At 37.6% G+C, this 14,908-nt stretch overlaps 1 protein-coding gene across 3 annotated transcripts in view; it reads left to right on the plus strand.

The window, feature by feature from the left end:
* HMCN1 (hemicentin 1) overlaps positions 1 to 14,908 on the plus strand; it is a 525,163-nt gene that overhangs the window by 139,183 nt on the left and 371,072 nt on the right. For all 3 annotated transcript variants that reach the window (XM_061160939.1, XM_061160937.1, XM_061160938.1), the window contains exons 3-4: positions 8,008 to 8,166; positions 9,389 to 9,511. In XM_061160939.1, the coding sequence (XP_061016922.1) occupies positions 8,008 to 8,166; positions 9,389 to 9,511 (282 nt within the window). The remainder of the gene's footprint in view (positions 1 to 8,007; positions 8,167 to 9,388; positions 9,512 to 14,908) is intronic.

Raw genomic sequence — 14,908 nt, forward strand, 5'->3', positions numbered from 1 at the left:
AGCCTAGTAAAGGCAGCATGGTGGACTGCCTGGAATGTGGCATCTTCTTTTTTTGATTATGGAGATTTGAAGTCTGGACTCTGAAATATTCTGTCTCTTAGTACATCCCTGCCATATTTTCTACAAGTGATGAAGACCAAATGTCACTGGTGCATTAGGATTCTACAGTCATTCTGATTTATTTCATACTTGCTTGGAAGCAACTTTAAATTAAATTCGATGTAATTTAATGGTTTCCACATGTACATTCTGTTTTCTAGGTTATAGAATCACACAACTGTATTTTTAGAAAGTGAACTGAGGGTTGTAAACTTTTGTACAGTTTATAACTGAGTTTCATTCCAAAATTTTATACATAAAGGGATAACTGTGCAAATAAGACATTCAAAACAACGGGTGTCCATGTGAAAGGAATACAATTGCACTCTGAAACTAGGCTTAGTAAATGGTAGCCATGTTAGAATAAGTGTAAATGTTGTAATGCCAATGGGCAGTCTTTTGGACTCAGAAATGAACCTACCAAAAATGTTTCTTTCTTTCTTTTTTTTTTTTTTGGTTGCTTAGAGTTAGGCATAACTGGAAAACAATTGGTACAAACACTAATCCATTGAAAATAGATGATGAGAATAGAATTGAAATGGTTTGGAAGAGAAGTAATAAGGTATGGGCAAAGGCACGCTTTTAGATTAATCTTCTTCCTTCTCTGATCCTTTGTTTGATGAGCATTTTCCCATTAGGTTTTGGGCAGAGACTTGATTTTTCTTTAACTCCTGTCAGGGTTTAAAGGTTCAGTTTATTCCAGTATTACTTCCACACTGTTTTGTATTTAAAAAAGACTACATGGTAATCTGTTTTATTACTCCCTTGACTGATAGGATTTCTATTCATTTTTATTTAATCTTTTTTGACAATAATTTATTTTCTGAACATAATTATCACTGTAATTCTGAAGTTAGTTTTCTTTTCCCCTTTAATCTCAAGAGTAGTTTCCTGTGAAATGTCACGTGCTTCTGATTTTTTTTTTCTCTCTTTGTGTCTTTGGCAACTTGATCAATTGTAACTATCAGTAGAATTATAAAGACAAAATGATGAATGAACCTACTAATACAAATTAGTTATGTTTCAGAGTTTAAATAAAAACACAACGTTAACAGAGTCAGGCCCTTCTTACATATATTTAGGGAATTATGCAATTCAACACATTATGCAACCTTATATCCATCACAACTTTCATGTATGTATGCAGGTTTATATGTGATACATAAACATTGCTGTGTTTGTTTTTATATATAAATATAAAATTTGACCTTATAATGTTAAGAGCAACTTTTGGCGCTTGCATTCTTAGGAGACTTAGCTCTGGAATTTTATTACTTGAATTGAGATGGTCCAGGCTTGGGTAAGCTCAGACTTGGATATAGCAAGTAAGTATGTGTAGGTTGTGTCAAGATTGCTTTGTACAGTCTCATTCACCCATTTACCCACTACTTATTTGTTTATCCACTCATTCATCAAGCAACAGTGGAATACTGAGTTCCCCATGAAACAGTGATCTAGTGGGAGGAAGTAGATAGATTACAAATACAAGCCAGTGAATGTTGTAATAGAAGAAAGCGCAATATTCTGTGGGCATCAGGAGAACACAGATCTTTCTTCTGCTGCTTTTTCAGTTGCTCTGATAAGCTACTTGCAGTCACAGAAGTTGATGAAGGAAATTAAATGCCTCAGTGGAGTCTGTGTAGACTGTCAGGCCAGGCAAAATTGAGTTCAAATCCCTGCTCTTTTAGTTACTGGTTGTGTGATTCTGGGAGAGGGGTTTTTAAGATTTAGTGCTCTATCAATAAATGTGCTAGAAATGATCTCTGCTTCATAAATTGATGTAGAGAGTAAATAGCGTAGTGTGTGAGACACTGCTGTCTCAGTGCTTGGAGCAGAGTTGATATCCACTGAGTTAATACAAGTAGAGTGTCTTATTACCAACAGAAGTATTGGTTAAATTAATGAGACTTTTCATAGGTTTATGTTCATCAGTTCTAAATTTCACCATTGTAAATGTTTTATAGAATATTATTTTAGATTTTTGCTTGTTATGCAGGTAAAAACAGAAAACGTTAAGACTTTTAAAGGACTGCCTTTTAAGTTTGGAACTAGAAACTTAAAACAGTTTGTTTTTATAGTTCAGTCACAATCCCATTGCCCTAATTTTATAATTTGTACATGAGTTTGACACAAATTAACCTAAGTATATGACTTGTGTGGCTTTTTTATAAGCATGGACCTTGGACCTTTTGACAATGGTTCTCTCTAGTCCTGTTCTGACAAATCTGCCTTTTAGCTAAATTTAACGATCAGAAGTTCTGTTAATTATTTGGGAAACAGTATTAGCAATCCTGTGAGTTAAGTTTCTGAGATATTTTATACATTTATGTAAATATATACACATTTTATTTATAAAGTTTTTGTGTATGTAACACATATATTTTAAATGAAGCAAATGATTTACAGATTTCTGGAGTAGATTTTAGCTTGATTCCTAAACCTTAGTAAATTACAGCAGCTTGAATTTTGTTTTTGATAACTTTTTCATAAAGGCAAAGTTCATGGAAGACTTTTCGGTCAAAGCAACAACCTTACAAATAATAGTCTATACAAATAAATAATAGTCTAGAATGCAGCCTACGTAACTAAAGCAAACATATTACTCTGAAGCAGTGCTGTCCAACAAAAATAGCCATATAGGTAATTAAAAAAAAAAACAGTTGAAAATAATTTTAATAATCTATGTAATCCATTATTTTAAAAATGTTATCATTTTACCATGTCATCAGGATAAAGAATTAGTGCTTCTTCAGTTTTTAAATTTAAATTAATTGAAACATTCAGTGCCTTTGTTTCACTAACCATATTTTCAGTGCTCAGTCACATACGGCTGATTAGTGGTTATGATAGTGAAAAGAAAGTGAAAGTGAAGTTGCTCAGTCATGTCCAACTTTTGCGACCCCATTTACTGTAGCCTGCCAGGTTCCTCCATCCATGGGATTTTCCAGGCAAGAATATTGGAGTGGGTTGCCATTTCCTTCTCCAGGAGATCTTCCTGACCCAGGGATTGAACCTGGGTCTCCTGCAATGTAGGCAGACGTCTTACCGTCTGAGTCACCAGGAAAGTTATGATAATAGATAGCACAGAACCAAAGTTTTCCTTTTATAGCTGATTTTAGTGGTTATTTATGATTTAAAACGATCAGAAAATTAGACTCAAGTATCAGAGGCTTTTCTGAAGCTGTAACATTTTAACTTCTTTTGGAAAAAAGACTTATTTTTCTTTTCAGGAACCTGCTTGTACAATGAGATAGGCAAACTTCCAAGCATTCTAGTAATCTCTAGAGTCTACTCCTGGATGATGCTAAGGAATGAACATCCTGAGGTCCTCTTAGGATAAATTTGAATGCAAGTCAGGTGGCTCAGAGATTGTTCCTCACTCAGTAACTGGACAGCATTTTCATCATTCTTGCCATTCCTGGTATGTGTCTCTGGAGATGACTTAGCTATTCTGATTTTTGGCCCACCAACAGATGACTTCTCCTAGGCCCTTGATACTAGATGACAGCAAAAAAAAAAAAAAAAATTCATCTCTACTAGAGTTATTTACCATACAGCATTGTTGTGTACTTGGCCACTTAACAAATGCTGTGAAATGTCACAATATCAAGTGCAACTGAGAAATTTCTTTTTTTTTTTTTTTTTGCTTAAGCTTGTGAAAATACAGTGAAAGTGAAAGTCATTCAGTCATGTCTGACTCTCTGCGACCCCATGGACTATACAGTCCATGGAATTCTCCAGGCCGGAATACTGGAGTGTGTAACCATTCCCTTCTCCAGGGGATCTTCCCAACCCAGGGATCGAACCCAGGTCTCCTGCATTGCAGATGGATTCTTTACCAGTTGAGCCACAGGGGGACACCCAAGAATACTGAAGTGGGTAGCTTATCCGTTTTCCAGCGGATCTTCCCGACCCAGGAATTGAACCGGGCTCTCCTGCATTGCAGGCAGATTCTTTAGCTATTGAGCTATCAGGGAAGCCTGAAAATACAATAGGAATCTAATAACTTTTTGAGTGGTCCACGATATTCATTACTGACATGCAAAGTTGGCTACAAGTATAAATTATTCCTAGTCAACATACTAAAGTTGCCAATGTGCTCAGTAGCTATTTCCCACTTTCCTATTACACAAATGGTCATTCAAGGGTATTTGCTATATGCAATAATTCCACCCCCCCCCCCCATAACTGTTATGCCATGGAAAGTGTGTTACATTGTTGAAGAAGAGAGCAAATTAGAGTCCATCTGAAGAGTGAGTGAGGAAGTAACATCTGAATGGGAAAAAAGAGAACATTTTCAAGAGTGGAAGGCATATTATCTCAAACTTGGAAGGAAAATAGTTCAATCTGACAAATATTTACTCAGCAATTACTGTATGTCAGCAAATGCTATGATCTGAGAACTCAGGATTTAGCACACCATTACTACCATCAAAGAGCTTATGGAAAATGGGAGATTTTAGACATGCATACATTGGTGAGGAATGTTTGATGGTTGAGGTGGAACAGTAGAAAGAGTATTTAAGTGAAAATACTAAAGGAATTAAGGTGTGAAGCAAGGGGCATAATTAAAGAATAGAAAATAGATTAAAAGAAACAATTTTTTTCCTCCACTTTTATTGAAGTATAATTATTATGACATACAGCACTGTATAGGGGCTTCCCTGGTGACTCAGTGATAAAGAATCTGCCTGCAATGCAGGAGACCTGGGTTCGATCCCTGGAGAAGGGAATGGCAATTCACTCCAGTATTCTCGCCTGGAGAATTCCATGGACAGAAGAGCCTGGCAGGCTACCCCCCATGGGGTTGCAAAGAGGTGAAAAGAGAGACAAAACCAGAGAGATATCTCTAGTTTTATATTTCTTTGTGCAAAGGTCACAAAGAGATGTAAAAGCAGAGAAATAAAAAAATGTTTTCCCCTGTGATGAGAACTAAGTTTACTCTCAACAACCTTCATATATAACATACAGCACTGTTGATTATATTTACCATGTTGTACCTTACATTCCTAGTACTTATTTTACTTAAAACTGCAAGGTGGTACCTTTTGACTACCTTCATTATGTTCCCCCTCCCCGTGCCTCTAGTAACCACAATCTGATTTCTTTTTCTATAAGTTCATTTGTTTCTGAAATATAATTGATCTGCCACATAATTCCTATTACAAAATATAGTGATTTAATATTTCTCTATATTTCATGATGACTATCATGGTAAGTCTAGTTACCAAGGAAGCAGTTTTTGAAGAGGGAACATCAGGAGATAGCAAGCTAGAGAGAGAATTTGATCCAACACAGTAGTTAATGAAAGATTTTAGTAGGAATGTGATCTAGGCAGCTCTTTACTTCAGGAAATATAAAGTTTGGTGGTCGGGAGAGCAGAAGATTAGATAGGAGGCTATACTTGTAATACAATTAATGATAAGAAGAGTGAATTGTAGGAAGTAAAGGGGAAGGGAGGGGACAAATTCATAATGGATGTAGAAGGAAAATGGTTTGGCCACTGATTAGTCGAAGGAAGGCAGGGGAGGGGTCAGAGGTGACTCAGGATTTGAACTAAACCTCTCGGCAGGCAGTACCCAAAATAGGGATGATATGGTTGAGGAAAATATAATGAGTTCCATAGTAGATGCACTGAATTGTAGATCCCGTAAAACATCTAGAAGTAGATATCTAAAAAGCAATTGTAAACAGAAAATTGAAATTTGGGAGGTAGGTACAGTCTGAGGATACACGTATACAAGTTTTTGAGAACAGTATCACCTGTTAAACTAGATGCTGTGAAAATGCATTATCAGTAACAGAGGATAGGAAACACTTACATTAAAAATAGAAGGACCTGCTAACTCAATAAAATTTCTGGGAGTTGATAGCTGTTATCTTCTCGAAAGTCACTACAGCGTCCAGCCCCCTACTATTTAATGACGTGATTTTTGATGTGTGACATTTTAAAGTGTGTCTCCGTTTCAGAAGTAATTTGTAACAGTTGGTGCTTGGTTCCAACTCATTCCATCGATGATGTTTGAAAGCTAAAAGCATTGAGTGGGATCCAGTGTAAGAAAAGATTCTTCAGGTGGTCCAGACTAAACGGTAAACAATTCTAATGCTTGGTTTTGTATGACCCTGATGAGTCCTCTGGTGCTCAGGGTATCTGTATCAAAATTACAGACTGTTTGGAATCTAGGGAAAGCCACAGTAGGAGAATCAAATAGAATTTCCAGAGTTTAGAATAAAACCTTATAGGTAATTCTTTTCATTTTGAGAAAGAACTCACTGTTATTGGGTTCTGATGGACTGTGGAATCACAAACCCTCCCACCCCAAAATATTCCCAAGCTGCCCTGCTGTTTCTTTGATTGCCTTTTGCAGGCATGAGCTGCTTAAGTACAAGACGCTTTGGCTTCTTCATCTTTGTGTGCCTGAATCCTAGCAGGGTGTTTAAGCACTTACTCATTGCTCAAAACATACTGGTTAAAAGTTCATTTCCTTGGCCCTGTAGTTATTGATATCTGCTAAGGAAACATGAGGAAAATGACTACAATATATAATATATATTATAGATATAATAGTACTATGATAGATTTGTATTTATATCTTTAAAATAGAGGAAGATTTGAAAGAATGTTAATGTTCAACAGTAGAGAAATGCCTGACTAAATTATGGGATGTAGACAGAATATTTCACAATCATTAAAAGCTGTGATTTTGAAAAAAACATTGATGACATGATAGCGTAAGTAGGATATAGTCCTAAATTTAGAATATAACTTATGTCTAACACTGTAAACACAACATGCATAGAGTTCTGTCTTTAAATTCATATGTGCCTAAAGGAAATATATGTGGCAGGGATTCCTCTTAGGGCGAGGTCTGTTTTTGTTTAGGACGATATATTGAGCCGAGTAGTAGTGTGTGCTCAGTTGAGTCTGACTCTTTGCAACCCCATGGACAATAGCCAGTCAGTCTTCTCTGTCTATAGGATTTTCCAGGCAAGAATGCTGGAATAGGTTGCCATGCCCTCCTCATGGGATCTTACCGACCCTGAGTTTGAACCCACATCTCTTGCATCTCCAGTATTGATAGGTGGATTCTTTACTGCCAGCACCATCTGGGAAGCCTATTTCGAGCTTAATACAATAGCAGATAAAACACAGAGATTATGTGTTAGTAGTAAAAATGAAGCAGTGTGAAAAGAGTTACAAAGGGGCTGTACTTTACATAAGGTGGTCATGGAGGTTTTCTCTGGTTGGTCACATCGGAGCAGAAACTTGGGGTGTAGGAGATAAACCAGTCTGTTTGTTTGCTGGTGAAAATAATCCAGTAAAAAGAAAAATTTTGACAATGGAATGGAGAGAAGGGATGGTCACAGGAACTGTGTCCTTGATTAGGCACAGGTGAGAAGTTAGCCTTAGCTGTGAGTGAAATGATTCCTTCACCATGAAGGCAGGGCATGTGGCTACTATTACTGTAGGTTAATAGGTATTGGAGTGGGAGTTTATGAAAGTTCTCTATTGATTGCTATTGATTGCTTCTGTCTTCCCAGTGCAATAGAGGGAAGGTCATCAAATAAGAGTCAGAATAAGAGAAGAGGAAATAGTTATGTATGAGAATGGGAGTCGATCAATATTTAATTACAAAGTATTTAACAATTTCTATTATTTTGTGTATCTGGGGTGAATTTTTTATTTATCCATAAGTACAGGTTTTTTTGTTTTGGTTTTTTTTTGTCTCCACATCACTTTATGTCTTTTCCATCTCCTTGTAACCAAAGTAGTTAATCCAGTGGCAAACAGACAGAAAATAGAAATGAAGAGAACTTTCTTGGTTCTTGAGCTTCTAAGGCAATTTGTCATAACTCTCTCTTGTCTGCTAGTGAAATAATAGGATTTTTCTCACTGTTTCTCAACAGGGTGGTGGTGACTGTCCAGAAATGAGTATTGGAGCTATAAAAATTGCCTTGGAAATTTCTCTCCCTGGGTCTTTCATCTATGTTTTCACTGATGCGCGATCCAAGGATTATCGACTTGCTCATGAGGTGCTGCAGCTTATCCAACAGAAACAGTCACAGGTGAGTAGGGGTCAACCCCCCACCCCCCAATTTTCCATCTGAATGCAGCTGTAAGAAATACAGCATGTAAGAGACTGCCTCCGCTCTCACTATGCCATGTGTGGCAAATGTTAATAACTACAATTACGGATCCACATATAAGGGCTCCAGTATGTATGTATGTGTCATTTAATGTAAATGGATATGTGATATTTGTACATAGCATGTAAATGCATTGTTTCACAATATGGAAAAGAAATGACTATGGTTTAATTAAGATGTTGTTATCATCTTATCCATATAACTGACAAAAACACAGCCCTAACAGAAAAAGGCTGTATTTCCAGTGTCACTTCCTATGTGAAATCTTGTTTGAGTCAATTACTCATTGTATCAGTTAGCTATTGCTGAGTAACAAGCTGTTCTAACTCTCAGTGACTTAAAACAATAGTCATGCATTTCTCACATGTTTGTCGGACTCAGTTGCCCTAGGCTCTGCTTGCTCACTTGTGTGTCTAGGCCTAGTTTGGTTTTGGCTTATCTCAGCTGATCTCTGGGTGACTTGGCTCTTCCTTGCAAGTTTCTCCACCTCTTCCTGAGACCAGTAATCTAGTTTAGGCATAATCTTGTCATGACCAAGGCAGAAACACTAAGAGATCAAGTGGACATACACAAGGCAATGGCACCCCACTCTAGTACTCTTGCCTGGAAAATCCCATGGACGGAGGAGCCTGGTGGGCTGCAGTCCATGGTGTCGCTACTTTGAGTTGGAAACGACTGAGCGACTTCACTTTCACTTTTCACTTTCAAGCATTGGAGGAGGAAATGGCAACCCACTCCAGTGTTCTTGCCTGGAGAATCCCAGGGATGGGGGAGCCTGGTGGGCTGCAGTCTATGGGGTCGCACAGAGTCAGACACGACTGAAGCGACTTAGCAGCAGCAGCAGCTTGAGTGTCAGTTTGGAACCAGTAGAGTGTGCATTTTTCCTTGTGCTTATGGCCAAAACAAGTCAGGTTTCCAAGCTTTCATTCAAAGATGACAAAGTAAACTTTACCTCTTTTGTAAGGTTAACTTCAAGATCACCTGTAAATTGCATGAATCAGGAAGATACACACAAACACACACATACATACACATGTCTCCCACTTGCCTGGCAGTATGTTAATATACAGCAAGTGCTTAATAACCGTATGATGATTTCCCCAAATGCTTTAAATTGTCTTCTTTTTTTAAAAAACTGTAGGTGGTATTTGTGCTTACTGGAGATTGTGATGACAGAAGCCATATTGGATACAGAGTCTATGAAGAAATTGCCTCTACAAGTTCTGGTCAAGTGTTCCATCTGGACAAAAAACAAGTTAATGAGGTCAGTTTAATAAAGTGGGTCTACTTTATTACTCACTACCTTATCAACATCACTTGGGCAAACCTAATTGTGTCAGTTTTGATTTCAAGAACAATTCAAACAAAAAAGTTTTTCCCCCTGGGCTACACGGTAATAAAGGCATTAAGCTGATGTTCAGAAACATAGGTTTATCTGGTATTAATTTCTAGACAGTGTTATGCTATACTGATAAATTATTTACATTTGAGTATATATTTATTTAAAATTCATTTAGTGGAACTTGAACATTTTTGTAGTTTTTATTGTTTAGTAAGGTTAGTTTGTATTTCTGATGTAAAACTTTTGGATAACTGGTAAAATGAGGCTTGATTTGACTCTTCCTTGACTCATTTTACATTTGTTCACTAAACTAGAATATAAGAAGTTAGCTGTTAAGTCAAATTCTAATGAAGTTTGATCTCTAAAATAAAAAATAAAAACTATTGCTCAATAACTATATACTTATCTAAAAATTTTTATGATAGTCTATAACACATATATTGAGAAAATCTTTGTAGTTTCTAAAAGTGTGTTTGAGATATGTTTAATTGTCATGATTCTCTCTTTCGTTCTGTAACCTTACCTTGACCCTACCTGTGATGATAAAATTTTGTTTACTTATTTATTTGGCTCCCAGGTAAGTTTCTAGGAACATGCCAAAACGAACATGCCAAAACATTTGCATAATTCATGTTTGATTTGATGTGGTCAGGGTATCTATACAAACTTTATATACAAATTTTATTTTTTTGTTTGTCATTACTGCAATTAATATTAAAATTTTTCTTACCAGTTTTCAACTATTGAAGAAAAAAGCATGATTAACTGTATTGTGTGTGTTTATATAAACACACATACATAAATATATATCCACAGGTATATACACACATACTTATATATATATATATACATACATACATGTGGATGTGTGTGTGTTCTTATTTTCCTCTTTTTTTGTGATCTAATATGTGGTGAATACTTAAGTTTCTGATATGAGCTAAAAAGATGTTTTTTTTCTTTGTAACACAGGATTTTACATATATGTAATATACACATTATATATATATTTATATTTATATTTTTATAAATATATAAATTTATAATATATGTAAAATTATATATTTATGTATAAATTATCTGGAGCATATTATGCTTAGTCAAATAAGACAGAGAAAGACAAATACCATATATTTTCACTTATAGGTGGAATCTAAGAAAAATAATACAAACAGACAGATGTAACAAAACAGAAACGGACACACAGAGAACAAATTTGTGATTATTGAAGGGGAATGGGTGGGGAGAGGGCAAAATATTGGTGAAGGGATTTAAAAGGTACAAACTAATAAGCATAAAATAAATAAGTTTTAAGGATATAATGGACAGCACAGGGAATATAGTTAATAAACAAGTTCTGTTCATTTCATGACAGACTCCCTTGTCTTGAAAGAAATGGTTCACTATGCCCTGTTATGACTAAAGAGTTCCTATCCGATCATGCAGGAACTAATGGCACATTTCAGATTTCTAGAATAAATAATTTAGTTAAAATATTTTTTATTAATATATGATATACAAACATGGAAGATCACTTTAGTGTAAACAAATTTTCTTGTAAGAAACAGCCTTTGGAGGAAACTATGACTTGAGTCCGTATTGTGTCCATTGTGTGGTTTACTCACTAAGTCATGTCTGACTCTGCATCCCCATGGATTGTAGCCTGCTAGGCTCCTCTGTCATGGGATTCTCCAGGCAAGAATATTGGAGTGGATTGCCATTTCCTTCTCCAGGGCATCTTCCTGACCCAGGAATTGAACCCGGGTCTCCTGTGTTGCATGCAGATTCTTTACTGACTGAGTTATGAGGGAAGCATCCCTGAGCTTTGAGGGAAGCTATGAGGGAAGTGTCCCTCAGTGTCCACTGTAGCAATTCAGAAATGCCTGGGCAGGTCTGACAACTACAGGGGGAGACCTTAACAGTTATTTGAATAAACATCTGCATGAGAGTTTGGGAGCCTGAAGTTGGAGAAGAGTGCAAGGTGTCTCTCTGGAACTGGGTTTCTTGTCCCTTGACCTTGTGCTTGACCCTAATGATGGGAAAGTCACCATTTGGAGTTGTTTTTAACCTGGGATTATGTAAGACTCTGGGTTACAGTCAATATCATTAGCATGAAGTAGGGCATAGTAGGGAAGAGCATCATTCTCTCTTATATCAGTGAGGATACCACCCACTTAGGGGGTTCTGAGGCTTTTGGGGGAGTGGTAGTGGTGTTCAGTGCAGATAGATGGGGCATTGATGGCAACAAAGGATACCATGCCCAGAGGACAGGGTGTTTCCCAGCAGAAGGTACTACAGAAGAGAAGAGGTGAGAAGAGTCATGGCTACAGTCAGCAAGCACCTAGTGCATTTGAAAGAGCAGCTGACTGAACCTGCAGGTATAACTTGGAGATACTCAAAACAAGTTGGATAAACTTCTAGACCTTTGCCAACAAAGGCCCATCTAGTCAAGGCTATGATTTTTCCAGTGGTCATGTATGGATGTGAGAGTTGGACTATAAAGAAAGTTGAGCACCAAAGAATTGATGCTTTTGAACTGTGGTGTTGGAGAAGACTCTTGAGAGTCCCTTGGACTGCAAGGAAATCCAATCAGTCCATCCTAAAGAAAATCAGTCCTGAATATTCATTGGAAGGACTGATGTTAAAGCTGAAACTCCAATACTTTGGCCACCCGATGTGAAGAACTGACTAATTTGAAAAGACCCCAATGCTGGGAAAGGTTGAAGGCAGGAGGAGAAGGGGACGACAGAGGGTGAGACGGTTGGATGGTATCACCGACTCAGTGGACATGAGTTTGAGTAAACTCCGGGAGTTGGTGATGGACAGAGAGGCCTGGCATGCTGCAGTCCATGGGGTTGCAAAGAGTCAGACATAACTGAGCGACTGAACTGAACTGAAACTTCTCGGGAGAAGCTTAGAACTTTATTGTTGGGTTTCCCTTGTGGCTCAGTGGTAAGTATTCACCTGCCAGTGTAGGAGACACAGGTTTGACCCCTGGGTCCACAAGATCGTTTGGAGAAGGAAATAGCAACCCATTCCGGTATCTTCTTGGGAAATCCTATGGACAGAGGAGCCTGGCGAGCTACAATACATGGGGTCATAAAGAGTCGGACACGATTTAGTGATTAAATGATGACAAACATAGGACATTATTAGGTTTGGATCCCAGAGCTAGAATATAACCTTGTCTGTCCCATTAGTGTGACAATTTATATTCATATAATCAGAGAAAATTGATTTATGAAAAATTGAAAATACTATTGTCTTAAATGAAGATTATAAGCCCTACAGAGGTACAGACTTTCTTATTAAACAAATGGGATGATGCGTAGTCCTAAGAAAGAATTCTGTTGTTCAGTCGCTCAGTTGTGTCTGACTCTTCATGACCCCATGGACTGCAGCACACCAGTCTTCCCTGTCCTTCACTATCTCCTGGAGTTTGCTCAGACTCATGTCCTTTGAGTTGATGATACCATCCAACCATCTCATCCTCTGTTGCCCTTTTCCCCTTGTGCTTTCAACTTTTCCCAGCATCAGGGTCCTTTCGAATGAGTCAGTTCTTCCCATCAGGTGGCCAAAGTATTGGAGCTTCAGCTTCAGCATCAGTCCTTCCAATGAATATTCAGGGTTGATTTCCTTTAGGATTGACTGGTTTGATCTTGCAGTCCGAAGGACTCTGAAGTGTCTTCTTCAGCACCACAGTTCAAAAGCATCAATACTTCTGCACTCAGCCTTCTTTATGGCCCAAATTACCAAATAATTTATAGGAATAACAGTTTAAAAGTTTTGGTATAAATTACAGAAAATTGTATGGATGTAGATATATAATAGAAATTTAATCCACTGCTATGTTAATAGTCTTTTTCTCCTAGATTATCAGTTGATACTCAGATCTTTAAGTTCAGCTAGGTAGAAGAGGACTAGATAAAAGCATTACTAAAACTGCCCATTTTTGTAAGCTTGAGTTTAATGCCAACAGGGATGGGCTTTAATGTTTATGCCAACCATAGCAATTCCAATCCCCCTTTCAGTTGGTTCATGAAAGGTCCTTAAATCTCAAGAGAGACTTAGCTGAGGGTGTCTTGGAAAAGATATTTTCTGGATATTGTCCTGCATGAATGTAAATTCCACGTCTGGTGTAGGCATCTTCATACAAGTCTGAGCTTGAAAGAAATATGAGGGGGATTAAAGAGCTAAGGAAGTCCAGAGCCTTTGGATTAAGTAAACATTCAGACTATCCTACCTCTAAGCCCAAGAATTAGGGAAGTGATCTTTTTGTTTAAGCCAGTTAGAGTTGAATATTATGGTTCCTTAAAAATAAATGCATCCTTACTTATAAATTGCACTCATCTCACCTGCTAGTAAGGTAATGCTCAAAATTCTCCAAGCCAGGCTTCAGCAATACGTGAACCAAGAATTTCCAGATGTTCAAGTTGGTTTTAGAAAAGGCAGAGGAACCAGAGCTCAAATTGCCAATATCCGCTGGATCATCGAAAAAGCAAGAGAGTTCCAGAAAAACATCTATTTCTGCTTTATTGACTACGCCAAAGCCTTCGACTGTGTGGATCACAATAAACTGTGGAAAATTCTGAAGGAGATGGGCATACCAGAGCACCTGACCTGCCTCTTGAGAAACCGGTATGCAGGTCAGGAAGCAACAGTTAGAACTGGACATGGAACAACAGACTGGTTCCAAATAGGAAAAGGAGTACATCAAGGCTGTATATTGTCACCCTGCTTATTTAACTTATATGCAAAGTACATCATGAGAAACGCTGGGCTGGAAGAAATCCAAGCTGGAATCAAGATTGCCAGGAGAAATATCAATAACTTCAGATATGCAGATGACACCACCCTTATGGCAGAAAGTGAAGAGGAACTAAAATACCTCTTGATGAAAGTGGAAGAGGAGAGTGAAAAAGTTGGCTTAAAGCTTAACATTCAGAAAACTAAGATCATGGCACCTGGGAAATAGATGGGGAGACAGTGGAAACAGTGTCAGACTTTATTTTTTTGGACTCCAAAATCACTGCAGATGGTGATTGCAGCCATGAAATTAAAAGACGCTTACTCCTTGGAAGGAAAATTATGACCAACCTAGATAGCATATTAAAAAGCAGAGACGTTACTTTGCCAACAAAGGTCTGTCTGGTCAAGGCTATGGTTTTTCCAGTGGTCATGTATGGATGTGAGAGTTGGACTGTGAAGAAAGCTGAGCGCCAAAAAATTGATGCTTTTGAACTGTGGTGTTGGAGAAGACTCTTGAGAGTCCTTTGAACTGCGAGGAGATCCAACCAGTCCATCCTGAAGGAGATAAGTCCT

Source organism: Dama dama, chromosome 14, assembly GCF_033118175.1.
Source record: "Dama dama isolate Ldn47 chromosome 14, ASM3311817v1, whole genome shotgun sequence".
In the NCBI taxonomy this organism is placed as follows: Eukaryota; Metazoa; Chordata; class Mammalia; order Artiodactyla; family Cervidae; genus Dama; species Dama dama.